The 20220-nt window shown below is 40.4% G+C and overlaps 1 protein-coding gene across 1 annotated transcript in view; it reads right to left on the bottom strand.

The window, feature by feature from the left end:
- Positions 1-20220, bottom strand: part of LOC126457082 (2-oxoglutarate and iron-dependent oxygenase JMJD4) — a 135967-nt gene that overhangs the window by 67995 nt on the left and 47752 nt on the right. The window contains exons 2-3 of the mRNA XM_050093095.1: positions 4952-5100; positions 4712-4860 (exon numbers count right to left, since the gene is read on the bottom strand). Coding sequence (XP_049949052.1) covers positions 4712-4860; positions 4952-5100 — 298 coding nt within the window. The remainder of the gene's footprint in view (positions 1-4711; positions 4861-4951; positions 5101-20220) is intronic.

The following is a 20220-nucleotide window of genomic DNA, read 5'->3' as shown; positions in this document are numbered from 1 at the left end:
TGAAGTGGAATGACCACATACAAAATTAGTTACGGGTAGAGCAGATGCCAGACTGAGATTCATTGGTCGAATCCTCAGGAGATTTTGTCCATCAACAAAGGAAGTAGATTACAAAACACTTACATAGTTGTGTTTATCTTTATATTATACACCTCTTTACTTCTGTATGCACCCTCTTTGGTTTGAAGCTGCCACAGTACTTACAGTAGACTATCTATGGCTTCCCTCTGATGACCATGCCTCCATCCTTACTACCCTCCCTGTTTACCTTTCCCTGTTGTTTCATAACCTGGGTTGTGAGTAACTGAATCCACTTTCCCTTCTTCCCTTTTTCCCCTCTCTCCTCCCTGATGAAGGAACAAAGTTCCGAAAGCTAGGAATGTAAATTTTCTGTTCTGTTTTGTGTATCTATCGGCTGTACTGAGTTGAGGCATGTACTGGCCAGCCCCTCTATCTCTTTGTTAGTATTTGTAAAACACTTACTCAATCAGTACTTGAATACTGCTTGTCAGTCTGTGATCTGCACCAGATAGGGCTGATAGAGGAAATGGAAAACATCTGAAGAAGAGCAGTACATTTTGTTACAGGTTCATTTAGTAAGCACAAAAGCATCACAGGGATGCTCAATCAGCTCCGCTGGCACATACTCCAAGAGAGTTGTTCTGCACCATGGTAGGGTCTAGTGTTAAAATTTCGAGAGCGTATATTGCTAGAAGAGTCAACCAATACATTGCTTTGAGGTTTACCAGCAATTGTTCTTCCTGCAAGCCATATTTGACTGGAACAGGAAAAGGGAAAAGTGATAGTGGTACACAAAGTACCTGCCACCGGTGGCTTGCAGAGTATAGATGTACATGTGATTCACCCTTTCCTGGACACTGACGTTGTGTTCAAACACAGCAAGTTGGCTGTAAAGCATCTAGTCTGTCCCACTGAGGACCCAGTTAAGCGGCTTTTTTTCAAGTACCACTCTGCAAAGGTGAATCCAAATCAGGAAGTGATCACTTGAATGCAAGTCATTGGCCACTTCCCATTGAGTGATGTGTGTGAGGGGTGGGGAGCATGCTGCGAGACTGATAGCAGGGAACAACCATGAAGTGTGTGTTCCACCTCAAGCACACCATGTTCAATAAATGTGCACACAAGAAAGTTCTCAATTACAGTACCCCTCAGGGAGGTGGTTACATGGCCCCAAAGCACATAGTGTGTATTTAAATCATAACAGGGGATGAAAAGGTGGGGGGACTGAGTAAAGAGGTCATGGAGAGCCTCCTCATCTAGCACCTCATGTGGGAGCAGGCCTAGAGTCAACCAACTATCAACCTACAATGTACATGCACTGTTACAGTAATTGGTTGAGGCTGGTTGTCAAGTAGAGAAGCAAGTAATGGTAGGCATTGTTTACAAAAACAGCCACTCCTCCTTTAGATCTCTCTCCACTTAAGTTGTTCTTTTTGTGAAGAATATAGCCATGTAGCTCAGGGGTGTCAGAGAATTTAAAATATGTCTCTTGAAGGCAGATACACATTGTCTATCCTTAGCCAGTAGATTTAGTTCCTCCAGAGGTGTCCACAAGTTCCACTGAAGTATGGAAGCCATCTTAATGGTGAGGTTTCGCTCAGTCTTTCCTCTTGTTATTGCTCTGTGATGGGAAGATTGCAGCACAGGGGGGTTACTTGGGGGACTCAATGGTTCTCTATAAACCAAATGAGGTTCAAACAGACTGGCCTTGTATTTGGGAGGGTAGAGTCTCTAATGTTCATCCACCCATACTGATTTAGGACCTCTGTAGTTTTCCTAAATTACTTCAGGAAAATACCAAAAGTTCTGACTATAAAGGCGTAGCCGACTACCTGTCCCATCCTTGTTAAACAAGATCTGTAATTAAGATGGGTGGAACTTTAATAGTGGCAACCATTTATTTAAAACTTATGTAAAACATACACATGTTTCAAAGTTTTAGTGTCCTTCAAAGTAGTCACCAGCATTGTGTATAACCCACCACCAGTGATGAGGAAGTTATAGGATACCCTTAGCAGCACCAGTTGTGATGATACTTTGAGTGGAGCAGTCTATTGCCCAATGAACTGCTTTAACAGTTCCGAAGTGAATGCCATGAAGTGCTTCTTTCAGTTTAGGAATGAAGTTAAAGTCACCAGGGCTTAAGTCTGGGGAGTGTGGTGGGTGGACTGTACTTCCCATCCCAATCAATCCAAGAAATCAGTCAAAATTTACACCATATGCACCTGGCGTTGTCCTGCAAAATGACAGGTAGGTCCTGTAGAAAGTGTCGCCACTTCTGTCTCTAAGTTGTTCACTTTTGGAGCACAACCTGTGATTAATTGGCTGTCCCACTAGATACCTGCAGTCAATGGACCCTGCGACCTTCGGTCCAATTGTGGTCTTACTGTACACTCCCAGATCACTAAAATTTACGGACTAAGTGCATATTCTACCAAGCAAAGGGCCTGGTCAAATCACACCTATTATCTGACAAACTCAGTTCTCATTCATGCAACATGCCTGTCATGTTACAGAATATCTTTCTCACAGCCCTCACTGTCTGCTATCAATTTTGCTTGCATTACGTGACAGTAGATTTTTTGTAGGAATTTCACAAGTTCAGGTCACAGGGTTTTAAAAGCCATATGACAACTAGTTAAAGAAATCTGGTGAAAACACTGGTTAGTGCTACAAGAAGGTAAGGATTCATACATCTGCAGCAAATGTATTCAGAGCTTCAACAGTTAAAAGAAACCTAGTTGGAGATTTATGATGTAACATTAGTACATTAATAGATGAGATTCTTTCGGGTGCTACATGGAGATACATTTTATAAGTATTTTGGTTGACAGTCTCTTGTAATGACAAACAGCCTTTTGGATAGTTGAGGAGGAGGAGAAAGAGGACAAAGGGGCATGACTGACGTTTGTATTTGACATCCTATGTTTTTCTGGATAATACCATAAACTGAAGGTTCAAACTTAACAGTTATACAATTAATGGGGCTATGACTTCATAAATACAAAATATATTCCCTTGAATGATGAAAAAGTACCAGTTTGGTTTTGTAATTTTTTGTATACTAACCATCATACTTGGTGTTTGTCCTCTATGCCGTACAACAGAACAGTCTGCCTGACTGCGTTCACCACAGTAGTGTCAAACATATATGGAGCCATCACTGTAGGACAAGTTCAAGCAGAACTTTGCAACTCAGCATGCCAGTGTCAGCATTCACATGTCCATTGCAGTCTGCAGCATTGGTGGTTCTGGTCAATGGAAGTCGATGCAATGGCTTGTGTACCACCAGTCCAGCCTGCCTGAGATGATGTCAAACCGTCAATTCAGAAATGTCCACACTCATTGCAGTACTCCAACATCATGCCAACAGTATGGATGAAGCTACTCTGTTCGTTAAGGCTAAGCAAACAAGGTGGTGATCATATCACACTGTGACCACGTAGTCTAGCCCAGTACGCCATTGGTGCTGTGTACGGCCGTCCACTCTACATTGGTTCCACATATGCCTCACTGTTGAAGCAGCGTGCTCTGTACGAGCTGCAATGTCAGAGAATGACAGACCCACCACCTGGATCCCGATCTTTCTGACCAGTTTGAATGCACTCACATGTTGATATTCTACACTGTGAAGACGGTGAGGCATGGTGGCAACTGATTACACTTTTGCACTTCTTACGATGGCTCTGAACTGACTGAGCATTGCATAATGATGATCTGTCTAGTCATGCAAAAGAGGGCACTGTTGGGGCTACATGCACACCACCTCTCTGCCTTTTAAATTACTTATTATGGTTCCACTGTTCTACACGTTCTTTTACCATGGTGTGTTGCAGACCATGCAGGTTTTATATTTGTGGCAATAAAGAAACACATATTACACATGCAGTACAATTAATAGTCATTAATTTCTTCATGGTGTGGATTTTTGTGTCAGACAGTCGAACACGTGGAACATTTCAAAAACTGCAATTATTCATTTTCACAGTGCTTTTTGAAGTATTCAGGACATTGTAACTGAAGTATTCAGGATGTTGTACTTGAACGTAAGAGAGATTCTACATTCCTTTTATATTCATTGTAGTATTCAATAAAGTAGAAGTTTAATTAACATAAAATGATCATTTCAAAGCATTGGCTGCCAAAAACTCAACAAATTGGACATATAATGGCTGGCAATGTATAACAAAGCTGAATCATCAATGAAAAGTCCAGGATGGTATAATGACAATATGAAATAGGATAGATTGCTGCTCACCACATAGAGGAGGCAATGAGCTATAGACAGATATAATCAAAAGCAGACTAAGCTATCAGACATAGTCTTTCTTCAGGTGTAGAAAAGCCACACACATATTCACACCCGCACAACTCAGATACACATGGGCACTGTCACCTCAGTAATGATGCCTTTGCACCTGGAGATGAAAGTGGACACATGTGTGTCCATTGCGCATGTATGCATGGGAGTAGTTTTTCTACATCTGGGAAGGACTTTGTCGAATTCCTTAATCTACTTTTATGTGTATTTAAATGCACCTGTCTGCCTGTCAATCTCTCCACTATGTGATAAGTAGAAATTTGTTCTTCATCACATTGCTGTTAAGAATGAAATGTGATTTACGTAAAGGAACCACTTTCACTGACTAAACTATATTAAAATTGTTCTGTGTGTGGCTTTTAGTCTTACCATGAACCTTTAGGACCCATATACACAAATCTATAATCATCATTTTTATTTTTATGGTCATAATAGTATTCATTAAGCCAATCACTGGCAAAATACTGAGGAGTGCGGTAGATCAAATGTAGGGGAAAGTCTCTTGTGAAATGCCAGTCCTAAAAATCAAACACATTTACAAATTAATTATTTTATAAATAGTGAATGAGCTCAATCTTATAAAGTTACAGTACAACTTGAAAGGCACACCTTTAAGTAAAAGCACGGCATTGTCTCTGGGTAGTCATTCCTTATATAATCTGACCAATAATCAAGGTAATCACAAAGCTTAAATGTGCTTTTTTCCTGGACATTATAGTGTCTTCTACCACAATCAGCTACAGGTACTTCAGTTTGCCCTGGAAGAGAAGAATAAGTAGAAATTTTCATAATAAAAGATAAACAGTATTATTTATAATAGAAAATTTTAAACTCATTTACATTTTAGATCAAAAAAGAGACACTTTGCAACACTTCAATTTATATTCTTCGTCAACAAATTCCTTTTTTCCAGACATGTTTTTCTGGCTACTGTCAGTAAACATATAATATTCTCTCTATTTCAGTCACCTTCAGTTATTTTCCTGTCCAATTAGCAAAACTCATCTACTATTTTTAGTGTCTTGTTTCCCAATCTACATTTCCTAATCCTTTACTGATTGCTCAATACACAGACTGAATAACATGGTATGCAGGTGGCAACCCCATCTCATTCCCTTCTCGACCACTGCCTCCTTTTCATGACCTTCCTCAGCATCAGATGATTCTTTTTGACTAGATTTCATTGCCCTTGTTTTACTTTTGTTGACATTCATCTTATAACTTCTTTTCAAGACACTATCCATTCCACTCAACTGATCTTCCAAGGCCAATGCCATGTGTAATGAATTTAAAATGGCAAATGTGAACCTAAACATTTTTATTTCTTCTCTCTTAATTTTAATTTATTCTTCAGCCCCTTACACATCACTTTCATAGGAATTGGTTAGTAAAGTAATTACAGCACACACAAAGGCATTTAGACAGTTATTCTTCCCAGGTTCTATACACAACTGAAATGGGAAGAAACAATAATATGTAGTACCATGCTAAATACCCTCTGTTATGCATTTCAAAGAGAAATTTATGTATTTATGTATATATGTATGAAGATGTAGGTGTAATTTCCTTTTCAAAGTTTTCCTTAGTTTCCTTTACTGATTGCTCAATGCACAGATTGAATGACATGGTCTGCGGGCAACAACTCCATCTCATTCCCTTCTCGGCCACTGCCTTCTTTTCATGCCCTTCAACTCTTACAACTGATGTCTAGTTTCTGTACTAGTTGTAGATAACAATTTGTCCCCTGTATTTGATCGTCACTATCTTCAGAATTTTAAAGAGTTTATGTCCTTGTCAACACTATCAAAGGTTTCCTCCAGGTCTCCAAAGGCTAAAAATGTAGGTTTGCCTGTCTTCAGTTTACGTTTCAAGATAAATTGGAGCCCAAAGTGGTCTTCACCAAAGTCAGTTTGTACCAGTTTTCCACTCTTCTGTAAATAATTTGTGTCATATTTTGTGTGGCATAAACTGATGGTTTGAAACAATGGAAAATTCAGGATGGAACAATGACAATATTACGGAAAGGATACAATGCTAGTCACCAGAGACTGGAGATGCTGAATCACAGAGAGGCACAACAAAAAGACTAAACAAGAAAGTTTTCAACCAAAAGGTCTTCTTCTCGATTAGGTAACACCACACACACACACACACACACACACACACACACACACACACACACACACACACACACGACCACTGTCTCTGGCTGCTGAGGTCAGATTGCGAGCTGCAGTGCACAGTGGAAGAAGCAATCTGGATTGTGGGTGTAAGGAGGAAACTGGGGTGAGGAGGGGGAGGGATAGCATGGGAGGTGTGAGGGACGCTGAAGTGCCTAGACAGAGACCAGGGAGGAAGGGGGGGGGGGGGGAGGAGACCAGTAGAAAGATAGTGTGTGTGTTAGTGAAACAGAAGGCTGTGTAGTGCTGGAGTGGGAACTCAGAAGGGGGTAGGAGGTGAAGGATAGTGACTAACGAAGGTTGAGGGCAGGAAGGTTACAGGAACATATGATGTATTGCAGGGAGAGACCTACCTTTGCAATTCAGAAAAGCTGGTGATGTATGAAGGATAAACATGGCACAGGCTGTGAAGCAGTCACTGAAATGAAGAACGCGGTGTTGGGCAGCAAGCTCAGAAACTGCATTGTCCAGCTGTTTCTCAGCCACAGTTTGTCGGTGGTCATTCATGTGGACAGACAGCTTGTTGTTTGTCATGCTCATGTAGAATGCTTCACAGTGGTTGCAGATTAGTTTGTAGATCACATGACTGTTTTCACACGTAACCCTGCCTTTAACAGGATAGTTGATACTTGTGACCGGACTGGAGTAGGTGGCGCTGGGAGGATGTATGGGACAGATATTGCATCTAGGTCTATTACGGAAATATGAGCTATGATGTAAGAGGTTGAGAGTAGGGATTGAGTAAAATTGGACACGGATATTGTATAGGTCTGTGAGTGGCAGTATACCATTGTGGGAGGGGTAGGAGGAATAGTCAGTAGGACATCCCTCATTTCAGGGCATGAGGAGGGGTAGTTGAAGCCCTGGCGGAACATGTGATTCAGTTGCTCCAGTCTTGGGTGGTACCAAGTCATGAGGGGAATGCTCCATTGAAGGCATAACCTACAAACAAATCCAGAGAACGGCAATGGGCACCTGCACTGCATCATCCTATGCCAACGTATTCTTGGGCCATCTACAGGACCTTTTTCCTAATCAACCAGAAATCCCTAACCCCTCACCTGGTTCAGATTCACTGAAGAAACTTTTTGTCTGGATCAAGGGTGATGACACTTATCCACATTCCTCCAGAGCCTCAACACCTTCTCCCCCATTCACTTCACCTGGTCTTACTCAAACCAACAGGCCACCTTCCTCAATGTTGACCTCCATCTCAAAGACGGCTACATCAGTACCTCTGTCCGTACCAAACCCACCAACCACCAGCAATACCTCCCCTTTGACAGCTGCAACCCATTCCATGCCAAGACATTCTTTCCATGGAGCCTAGCCACCCATGGCCATTGCATCTGTAGTGAAGAGTATTCCCTCTCGAAATATATCAAGGGTCTCACTGAGGCCTTCATAGACTCTAGTTGCCCTCCCAACAGTATACAGAAACAGACCTCTCATGCCTATACCTCCAGTCATCCACCACCTCCCAAAGTCCCATCGTCCAGCAACAGAGGAGCGTTCCCCTAGTGACTCAGTACCATCCAGGACTCGGGCAACTGAATCACATACATGTTCCACCAGGATTTAGACCATCTCTCTTTGTACCCTGAACATTTTTGCACTTCCTCCTTTCAGTGACTAACTGAAGTATTTGTTCTTTTACATGAGGAATGTCCCACCCACTATCCTTCCCAGTCCTTCCACCATGGTATTCTGCTGCTCACAAAATCTACACAATGTCCTCATCCATCCCTACTCAACCCTTGCTCCCAGCCACTTAAGTCACGGTTCACATCCCTCTAATAGACCCATAGTCTAGCGGTAGCATCTTTGATTAGTAATCAACATGTCCTCTGTCCCGGGTTCAAAACCTGCCACTGAAATTTTGGTTAATAATCAGCATTGGTGGCCGAAGACTTCCGGCTTAAGAAGTAATTCTACCAACGGCCTTCTCAAAGAGAGCGGAGGAGCAGACAGAGGTTCAGGCCCCTCTCTTGTCCTAGGGGTGGAACCTTGCCTCTAAAGGCAGAACAATCAGCAATGATCAATGGCACGAGGATGCAGAAGGCAATGGAAACCACTGCATTAAAGACAAGTAACGTGCATCGACAGGTCATGCGGTCTGTAATTGTAAAAGTGTCATGATGATATTTCCATTGGCAAAAGATTCTAGAATAGTCCCCCATTTGGATCTCCGGGAGGGGACTGCCAATGGGGAGATGACAATGAGAAAAAGATTGAATAATCAACGAAAGAATAACGTTCTATGAGTTGGTGCATGGAACGCCAGAAGTTTGAATGTGGTAGGGAAACTAGAAAATCTGAAAAAGGAAATGCTGAGGCTCAATCTAGATATAGTAGGGGTCAGTGAAGTGAAGTGGAAAGAAGACAAGGATTTCTGGTCAGATGAGTATAGAGGGTAATATCAACAGCAGCAGAAAATGGTATAACAGGAGTATGATTTGTTATGAATAGGAAGGTAGGGCAGAGAGTGTGCTACTGTGAACAGTTCTGTGATAAGGTTGTTCTAATCCAAATCGACAGCAAACCAACACTGGCAACAATAGTTCAGGTATACATGTCGATGTTGGAAGCTGAAGATGAAGAAATAGACAAGGTATATGGAGGATATTGGAAGGGTAATACAGTATGTAAAGGGAGATGAATATCTAATAGTCATGGGGGAATGGAATGCAGTTGTAGGTGAAGGAGCAGAGGAAAAGGTTACAGGAGAAAATTGGCTTGGGACAAGCAATGAGAGAGGAGAAAGACTAATTGAGTTCTGTAATAAATTCCAGCTAATAATAGTGAATACTCTGTTCAAGAATCACAAGAGGAGGAGTACCCTTCTGAAAAGGCTGGGTAATATGGGAAGATTTCAGTTAGATCACATCATGGTCAGACAGAGATTCTCAAATCAGATACTGGATTGTAAGGCATACCCAGGTGCAGATACAGACTCAGATCACAATATAGTAGTGATGAAAAGTAGGCTGAAGTTTAAGACATTAGTCAGGAAGAATCAATAAGCAAAAAAGTAGGATACGGAAGTACTAAGGAATGACGAGATATGCTTGAAGTTCTCTAAGGCTGTAGATAAGGCAATAAGGAATAGCTCAGTAGACAGCAGAGTTGAAGAGAAATGGACATCTGTAAAACGAGCAATCACAGAAGTTGGAAAGAAAAACATAGATACATAGAAGACTGCGAAGACACCATGGGTAAAAGAACAAATACTTCAGTTATGAGAAATGGACATCTGTAAAAAGAGCAACCACAGAAGTTGGAAAGAAAAACATAGATACATAGAAGACTGCGAAGACACCATGGGTAAAAGAACAAATACTTCAGTTAATCACTAAAAGGAGGAAGTACAAAAATGTTCCGGGAAACTCAGGAATACAGTTCGCTGAGGAATGAAATAAATAGGAAGTGAAGGGAAGCTAAGACAAAATGGCTGCATGAAAAATGTGCAGAATTTAGAAAAGAAATGAATGTAGGAAGGACAGACTCAGCATACAGGAAAGTCAAAACAACCTTCTGTGACATTAAAAGCAAGGGTGGTAACATTAAGACTGCAACAGGATTTCCACTGTTAAATGCGGAGGAGAGAGGAGATAGGTGGGAAAAATACACTGAAGGCCTCTATGAGGAGGAAGATTTGTCTGATGTAATAGAAGAAGAAACACAAGTTGATTTAGAAGAGATAGGGACCAAGTATTAGAATCAAAATTTAAAAGAGCTTTGGAAGACTTAATGTCAAGTAAGGCAGAATGGATAGATAACATTCCATCAGCATTTCAAAAGACATTGGAGGAAATGGCAACAAAATGACTATTCATGCTGGCATGTGGAATGTAGGAGTCTGGCAGTATACTATCTGACTTTTGGAAAATATCATCCACATAATTTGGAAGACTGCAAGAGCTGACAAGTGTGAGAATTATCACACAGTCAGCTTAACAGCTCATGCACCCAAGTTGATGACAAGAATAATATACAGAAGAGTGGAAAAGAAAATTGAAGATGGGTTAGATGATGATCAGTTTGGCTTTAGGAAAGGTAAAGGACCAGAAAGGCTAGTCTGACATTGTGGTTGATAATGGAAGCAACTCTAAAGAAGAATCAAGACATGTTCATAGGATTTATCAATCTGGAAAAAGGATTTGACAATGTCAAATGGTGCAAGATGTTCGAAATTCTGAGTTAAAATAGATGTAAGCTATGGGGAGAGACAGGTAATATACAATATCTACTAGAGCTAAGAAGGAACAGTAAGAGTGGAAGACCAAAAACGAAGTGCTCAGATTAAAAAGGGTGTGAGACAGGATGTAGTCTTTCGCCCCTATCCTTCAATGTACACTTTGAAGAGGCAATGATGGAAACTACAGAAAGGTTCAAGTAGAATTAAAATTCAAGGTGAAAGGATATTAATGATACGTTCGTTGATAATACTGCTATCCTGAATGAAAGTGAAGAAGAATTACATGATCTGCCGACCAGAATGAACATTCTAATGAGCACAGAATATAGACTGCGAGTAAATCGAAGAAATACAAAAGTAATGAGAAGTAGCATTGATGGTCATGAAGTAGATGAAATTAAGGAATTCTGCTATCTACGCAGTAAAATAACTAATGTTGGATGGAGCAAGGAGGACATCAAAAGCAGCGAGCAATGGCAAAAAGAGCATTCCTGGCCAAGAGAAGTCTACTAGTATCAAACATAGGCCTTAATTTGAGGAAGAAATTTCTGAGAATGTATGTATGGAGTACAACATTGTATGATAGTGAAACATGGACTGTGGGAAAACCGGAACAGAAGAGAATCGAAGCATTTGAGATATGGCGCTACAGACGAATGTTGAAAATTAGGTGGACTGATAAGGTAAGGAATGAGGAGGTTCTACACAGGATCGGATATGAAAGCAGTATGTGGAAGACACTGATAAGGAGAAGAGACAGGATGATGGGATGTCTGTTAAGACATGAGGGAATGACTTCCCTGATACTAGAGGGAGCTATAGAGGGCAAAGACTGTAAAGGAAGACAGAGATTGGAATACATCCAGCAAATAATTGAAGATGTAGGTTGCAAGTGCTACTCTGAGATGAAGAGGTTGGCGCAGGAGGGGAGATGCAAGACCTGTCCCATAAATCCTCCCACTACCACCTACTCCAGTCTGGTCACAAGCATCACCTATCCCATCAACTGCAGGGCTACTGTGAAACTAGTCATGTGATCTACGAGCTAGTCTGCAACCACTATGATATGTTCTTCATGGGCATGACAACCAGAAAACTGTCTGCATGAATGGCCACCAACAAACTGTTGCCAAGAAACAGTTGGGACATCCAGTTGCTGAGCACGCTGCCCAACACTACGGTCTTCATTTCAATGACTGCTTCACAGCCTGTGCTATCTTGATCCTTCCTACAAACACGTTTTTCTGAGTTATGCAGGTGGGAACTCTATCTGAAATACATCCTATGTTCCCATAACCCTCCTGGCCTCAATCTTCATTAGTCACCATCCTTCACCCGCCTGTTCCCACTCCAGCACTATGCAGCCTTCTATTTCACTAACACACCCACAGTCTTTTTACTTCCCTCCTTTTCTGCTCCTCCCCCACACCCCACTCCCCCCTCCCGCTAATCTTCCGACTGCACATAGCTGCCCAACCCTGACCTTTTGGCTGAAAGTTACTCGCATTCAGGAGGTTGACTGTTCAAACCTGCGTCTGACCATCCTGATTTAAATTTTCCATAATTTCCCTATATCACATGAGGCAAATACCAAGATGGTTCCTTTGAAAGGGCATGGCCAATTTCCTTCCCCATCCTTCCCTAATCCAAGCTTGTGCTCCATCTCTAACAACCTCAATGTTGATGAGATATTAAGCTCTAATTTCTCCTTGGCTGAAAGTTTACTTGTTTAGCAGTGCTTTTGTTGTGTCTGTCTGTGACTTGGCTTCTGCACTATATAGTGAGTTGTAATCTATCTATTTCTTAATATTTTTATTGCACGGATGGTTTGATAATATTCATTACTGTCAGCACCTGTCCTCTTTGGAATTGAGATTATAAGAGTCTTCTTAAAGTCTTATGCTATCTTGCTAGTTCCATATATCTTGTACACCCGGTGGAATAGTTTGGTCATGTTTGGTTCTAAATGTTGTTGAGAGATAAATGCAGAAGTAGCCACAAAGCACTAATATATATAAATTAGTTATTACTTGAAGATTTAGAACTGATGAAGAGTGTGTGAACTGTATAACAGTGTGCAGCTTGGCTGATGAACTGAATAATGGAATCTCTCATGAAGAGAACTCCCTCATTCAGATCCATCATCTGTGGTAGCTATGGGGACAATAATGCAGCATGGAAAACTGTTCTGTCATGGTAAAGAAGTAGCATCTTCACTAAACTTATACAGAGGAACAGCCCTGTCACACTATTCTTTGAGAACTGAAGTTCCATGGAGTATATGTAAAATGAGTACCCACCATGCACCTGTTAAGCAAAATGTTATTTGCGATATCATGCATCAGTAAGATGTTGATGGAATATTTTTGCAGTATATTTCTGGAGATGAGTTGTTGGTACATTTTTATCAACCACTAGAATGGAATGGGACAAAGTAATGAATTTATTTAATGAATGGGAAGTACATTGGATCAAATTAAGCAACAATTTAAACATTTTGTAAGAAGATGTTTATACCATTTAAACATTCTGTAAGATGATGTTTATGCCAACATAAATGAAAGAGGCAAATATTTAACAAAGGCACTTTGATAAAATTCGGCAAGGGAAACTAAAATGTTATGGTATTAAAGGGCTCCCCCTTGCTTGGATAGAGTACCGGTATATCTAAATAACATAAAACAGAGTGTCATGTTAGCAAATGATACGACAGAAATAAGATTAAATTTCAGGGAAACATTAAATACAGTCTGCTGCAAGGTTTGATGCTTGGCTCACTCCTTTTCTTGATCTGAAGAAGTGATTTACTGAAGACACTCGAGGATTCTTCAAAAACTGTAATGTTCGCTGATCACCCAAGTATACTGATAAAAGGTCCAAACACAGCCAGACCAGAAACAGCCAGCAGAATAGCAAAACTGGTTTACAACTGGTTCCCAACTAACAGCTACACTCTTGACCTTTCAAAAACTCATACTCAAATAAAAACACCTTACAAATACCAGAAGTAGAGATCAATGGTCATACACTGGATGAGGCTCAGTATGTGAAATTCCTGGGTGTCCAGATGGAAAATAAAATGATGTGGCACCAGAATGTGGGTAAATCAACCAAAAAGCTCAGTTCTGGCTACCTTGAACTCAAAAATCTCTCTCACTGTATTGACCTGCAGACAACATTGCTAGCATATTTTAACTCATGTCTGTCCTACTGCATAATCTTCTGAGGCATTGCAGTGAAGGTGAAAACAAGATTCATTCTACAAAAGCATGCTGTAAGAATATGTGTTATGTTCGTAACAGCTGGCCGCGGTGGCTGAGCGGTTCTAGGTGCTCAGTCCGGAACCGCGCAACTGCTGCAGTTGCAGGTTTGAATCCTGCCTCGGGCATGGATGTGTGTGATGCCCTTAGGTTAGTTAGGTTTAAGTAGTTCTAAGTTCTAGGGGACTGATGACCACAGATGTTAAGTCCCATAGTGCTCAGAACCATTTGAACCATTTGTTCGTAACCAAACATCTACCAGAAGCCTTTTCAAGGACCTAGGGATTCTTAAACTTAGATGTCAAAACATACCTTACCTAATGGTATTTGTGGTTAACAATAAGAGTAGATTTAGGATGAACTCAGCAATTCAGAATCACAATATTAACCCTCTCTAGGGTTCAGAATGGAGTTTTATATTCTAGTGTAGAGGTCCAAAATGGGATACCAAAGGACATCAGGCAGGTAACAGAACATCCTCAAATACGAATGAAATTACACATTTTCAGAGACTTTACTGGTCTCATATAGGTATGATTTTATGTATACAGACTGAAGCGCCATGTGAAAATTTGCACCAAGGCTGGGAATCGAACCTGGGTCACCTGCTTCCCAGTCTTGGTACAAATTTTCACTCGCTGCTTCAGTCTGTATATGTAAAAATGTCCCCAAATATTTAAAAACAAAGTAAAAGAATACCTCTTTAGCCACTCCCATAAATTATCAGAATACTTTGATTCAAGACTGTAAGTTTCTTACACCTCTGATAGTGGTCTGTGAAAGGTTGCGTAAATGTTCAAAGTATTTGGTAATAACAACAGCTGAATGACAAAGAAAGAGGAGCAGTGGTATTTATCAAAGTAGTCTATCTGTCTTTCTCCCTCCATGTGTGTGTATATATATATATATATATATATATATATATATATAGCTAGAATTTTGTGTGTATGTTTTTGTTTGCTTGTGTGTCTATCGACCTGGCAGGTCGATAGACACACAAGCAAACAAAAACATACACACAAAATTCTAGCTTTCGCAACCAACGGTTGCATCAGGAAAGAGGGAAGGAGAGGGAAAGATGAAAGAATGTGGGTTTTAAGGGAGAGGGTAAGGAGTCATTCCAATCCTGGGAGCGGAAAGACTTACCTTAGTGGGAAAAAAGGACAGGTATACACACGCACACACACACACATATCCATCCACACATACAGACACAAGCAGACATTATATATATATATATATATATATATATATATATATATATATATATATATATATATATATATATATGTCTGCTTGTGTCTGTATGTGTGGATGCATATGTGTGTGTGTGCCTTTAAAGGTCTTTAAATACGTCTGCTTGTGTCTGTATATGTGTGGATGGATATGTGTGTGTGTGCGAGTGTATACCCGTCCTTTTTTCCCCCCTAAGGTAAGTCTTTCCGCTCCCGGGATTGGAATGACTCCTTACCCTCTCCCTTAAAACCCACATCCTTTCGTCTTTCCCTCTCCTTCCCTCTTTCCTGATGAGGCAACAGTTTGTTGGGAAAGCTTGAATTTTGTGTGTATGTTTGTGTTTGTTTGTGTGTCTGTCGACCTGCCAGTACTTTCATTTGGTAAGTCACATCATCTTTGTTTTTAGATATATTTTTCCTACGTGGAATGTTTCCCTTTATTATAACCATATCATTAATTTGAACCCAACAATTACGTTTATATATATATATATATATATATATATATATATATATATATATATATATATATATATATATATATACAAACACACACACAAATTAATGAAGGAGTAACCATAATTATCGGTTTGAACAGATTAGCAATAGCCATAATTTGTTGTTAGTATATTTCACAAAAGCAATGCTTTCTTCTGTCTGTTGATGTATAACTTGTTATTGTTGTTGTTGTTGTTGTTGGTGGTGGTGGTGGTAGTGGAATGTATAGGGCACTCAACCGTAAGGCCATCAGCGCCCTTACCAAATGAGGTGGGGATGAACATGGGTATTTTTCTGTTACTGGACGGTATGCTTATAATTCGCAGCCATTCGGCTACATCATATCCCACTCAAACTTCAATATAGAAGCCCAAATGACATATGCCTCAAGTCATTTTACGGTTAAAATTCACAGACTCTACTTACACAACAATTAAAATAATGTAGCAAGGAACCATGTCTGCTTGATCAATAGAATAATAAAAGAGGTAGCAATCGCCCTGGAAACATATTAAAATCTTCTAACAAACTAGAAGACTGGACATCACATGGAATATTAAAACACAAATCACATTCAATTCATTGTCTCCTAAAAAAGAGAGCAGATCAGTGGGTAAGCTAATTGCAGACCTCATATCTTGATATAAAACACATTCTGTTAAAATGTAGTTTAGATATACCCATACACTACAAGCACTGCATACTGGTGAATTATGCCACTGGAGGAGGAATCCATGAAGCAGAGGACAGTGCCCAATAAGAACGCACGTTAAAGAGTACTTCTTCCATCACAGTGGCCAAAAGGCAGAAAAACATGGCTGTGTCACTCATTTCACTGAAAGCAACTTGTTATTCCGCAAGCCCACTCAGGCCTCCTCCCACAGAGACATGATCCTGTACCTCAAAAGTGAGAAACTGCATATACAAGGGCAGTAAATTTGGGAAATATATTTTTCAAGCAAGCATTCTTAACTGCTTCATCTGTTGCTTCATTACCATGAATTCCCATGTACACTGGAACCTAGCAGAATGACTTTTCTTGCTCTAATTTTGTAAGTGGAAAAGGGTCTTGTGGATCATCTGAAGTATGACTAGACTTGTTCCACATCCCTATAGGCTCTTTTTCATAATAGAATTTACAGAACACAATATGTGAATGAATAAATGGTATGCATTAACATCAAAACATATTTTAAGAGTGAAGAAATCAAAACAAAAGAAAATCTCAAACAGAAAAAGGCAAATAATTAAAGAGAAGATCAGAGTTTCAAGTAAATGATAATATGAATATGATACAATATGTTCAAACAAAATTATTGACAAATGTCTCCAAGAGTATGTAAGATGGTACCATGAAAATTTGATAAGACAAACAATAAGAATATGAAGAAAACAGAGAAGAAAATTATGTTGGGTAGCACCACTGTACTTATGGTTACCAAGTTCTGGTGTGCAGTTGTTTAAGATTTGTGTTGTTTATATTATGTCTGCAGTTAAGATGTGTCTTTATAGAAAAACTATAACCAAATAAGATGACAAATAATACAGTAACTGACATAAAGGAGAAAACTGATCAAGCATTTTAATAAGAAGCAAGGAAAGATCCTAGAAAATGATAGTGACTCAGTATATATGGTTAAAGCTGGAGGAAAAGTAGCACAATGTTTGAAGAATGGTTGCAGAAAAAGACAATTCCTCAAAACTGGTAAAATGCTGAATTGTTTTACTTCACATGAAAGGAGACAGAAAAAAACATAAAAAGCTATAGGCCTATCAGCTTCCTCTTCATAATATACAAGATACTCATTAAAATAAAAAAAAATAAAAAAAAATAATATAAGGAGAAGAAGAACGACAAAGAAGAAGAGTAAAGGAACAAGTTGTGCAGAGTAGAAAAATAACAGGGAGATAGGAGGTTTGTTGGGCAGCAAAGGCCTAAGGATGGAATGGGGTGTAGAAGGTGGATACAAATGGATGACAGGGAGAAGTGGAAACTGAAGAAGGGTGGAGTGGGAAGCAGAGGTGTTAGGATGGGAGTGTGGGGAGGGGCGACACTTTGGACTGCATAGCTCGTGGAGTAACTGCTGAAGCCAATCACATTATGCATTATCTTGCACAACCTGCTACACGCCAGCATGATATAATCATTTATGCCATTCACCTGAATGTGTTACTTGTTTATTAATGCTCATACTAACATAAATAGTTCAAAAGAGGTTTTGCACCACCCTTACCACATGATCGTATCTACAGCTATATTCTGCATACCACTGTGAAGTGCATGACAGAGGGTGCTTTCCATTGTACCACAAACTAGGGATAATTCCCATTCCATTCACATATGGAGTGCAGTAAGGAAGATTGTTAAAGTCCTCTGCGATCACTGTTATTAGTCTAACCTTGTCTTTGCTGCCCTATGGGTGAAATATTATTTGGAAAATAGCATTTACAATCTCACTGCGTACAGCTCGAAAATGAGCTATGCTCGAAACTGGTAGCAATAAATAAAAAAGATACATAGAAAAGCAACTCTTGTGGAATGTTATTACAACACATTTTGTAAGAAGGCATTTGTGGAATATATGACTTATACCTTCAGATCAGGCTTTTTGGCAGTTCTGCAATGCTCTACCATGAGTAAGAAACGCCTGTGACCAGCTGTGCTGCCTTCCTCGGTACAGATTCAGTATCACTAGTTAATCCTATTTGATGTGTGATTCACATACTTGAGCAAAATTCTAGTATAGTATGCATGAGTGTTTTGTAAGCAGTCTAATTTATAACTGCATTTTCTCAATATCTTACCATCTGTCATCAATGAATTTGAAACAGATGATCTGTTTATGATTCTGGGAAGGTTTTCTTGTAAAGGCATATGAAAGGGTTAGCACAGGACAGGGTCATTCTAGTGGCCATGACAGAATCACAAATTTATTTGTAGATAATACCTTCAAAGAAATTGTTGTAGGTGAATATATAGGCAGTCATGGAAAACTAAAAGAAAATTGGAGGCAAGACTATATACCTGGTGGTTAAAAAAAGGGGGTACCATCCAAAGTGGCAAACCATCAAAGGCTGACGACAATGAGCAGATAGTGGTGGGGGATCACCACCCTAACAAATGATGATGGCTAAAATGACAGTGCCGAATACGCAACCTAACTAAAATGATCTCATGGCAAGAGGGCTGAGAGGAGGTTGACCAAGTTGCTGGGTGAGGTTTCGTTACCCGGAGATTATTCCCATGCAGAGAGACACTACCTGTCAACAGACGGCAACATGGAGATTATCGGAAGGAATGGAAGAGCTAGCGGGCTGATCTAGGAGGACTGCAGCCTTGGTAGCAGCCTTGTTTCCCATCAGACCGACAAGACCAGGAACCCACATAGACATCACAGCAGCTTCCTCAAGAGCAAGCAAGTGGAAGCTTTCTTAGACCCGTTGCACTAAGGGGTGAACCATGTACAGCACACACAGGCTGTGATGGGCACTGAGAGAGTCGTAGAATATGACACTATTAAAAAGCCTGTGTCACCGAATGTACTGTGTGGCCTCATAGGCAATTTCAGTTAGGCTAATCAGTCGATAGCTATCGAGAGACGTTGGGTGCTTCCCAGGCTTAAGTATGGGGATAATTATGCTGTCTCACCATTGTGAGAGGAAGACAACCCATGAGCCAAAGGCAGTTGAAGACCCTCTGGGTAATGTGCAAGTGTTGGATCAACTGGTTGTGGATGGAATCCGGGTCTGGGGCTGTGTCATGTGAAGAGATAAGAGCCTGCAAGAATTCCCATTCAGTGAAAGGTTCATTATAGGTTTCAGCTTGGTGGGGCCTCAATCTCTTCCACGTGTTGTTTCTGCTGGGAAAAAAAGTAGCAGAATAGGAAGAGGATGCCAATGCTGTTGCAAAGTATGGTCTGCAAGGACCAATGGATCAGTATGCAAGCATCCTGTAGGATAAGACCCTGGAGAGTTGATTGTCACTGGTGACCCAGAAGGCTACAGAGCTTAGATCAAACCCGGGAGGAAGAGGCATATGTCCCCAGGGAGGAAACATAGCATTCCCAGCATTCCTTTTTACTTTGCTTAATAAGGTAGCGAGCCTTAGCATGGAGATGCTTAAAAGTGATAAGGTTGGTCTGTGAAGTGTGTCATTTAGATCAATGTAGGGCCCATCACTGGTCCTGGATAGTGACTGCTATATCCTTGGTCCACCATGGTAGTGGTCGACAATGAGGGAGACCTGTGGATAGGATGATGGCATTGGCAGCAGCATGAAGAACCATGACAGAGAGGTCTTGCTCAATGACATGAATGCAATCCAAGAGAGAGGTGTCAAAGTGCACAGAAGATGTATATAAAGGCTAATTGACTCTGCGGAATGCCCAATGTGGGGCCTGTCTGCTTAGTAGTGGCAGTGGAATGACAGAACAATTGGAAAGTGGTCACTGTCACAAAGATCATCAAGGGGTGACCAATGTAGTGAAACCACAAGAGCACGAGAGGA

This window comes from Schistocerca serialis, chromosome 2 (assembly GCF_023864345.2).
Source record: "Schistocerca serialis cubense isolate TAMUIC-IGC-003099 chromosome 2, iqSchSeri2.2, whole genome shotgun sequence".
In the NCBI taxonomy this organism is placed as follows: Eukaryota; Metazoa; Arthropoda; class Insecta; order Orthoptera; family Acrididae; genus Schistocerca; species Schistocerca serialis.
Note: the sequence above shows the minus strand (reverse complement) of the source record. Positions and strands in the feature narration are given on the sequence as shown.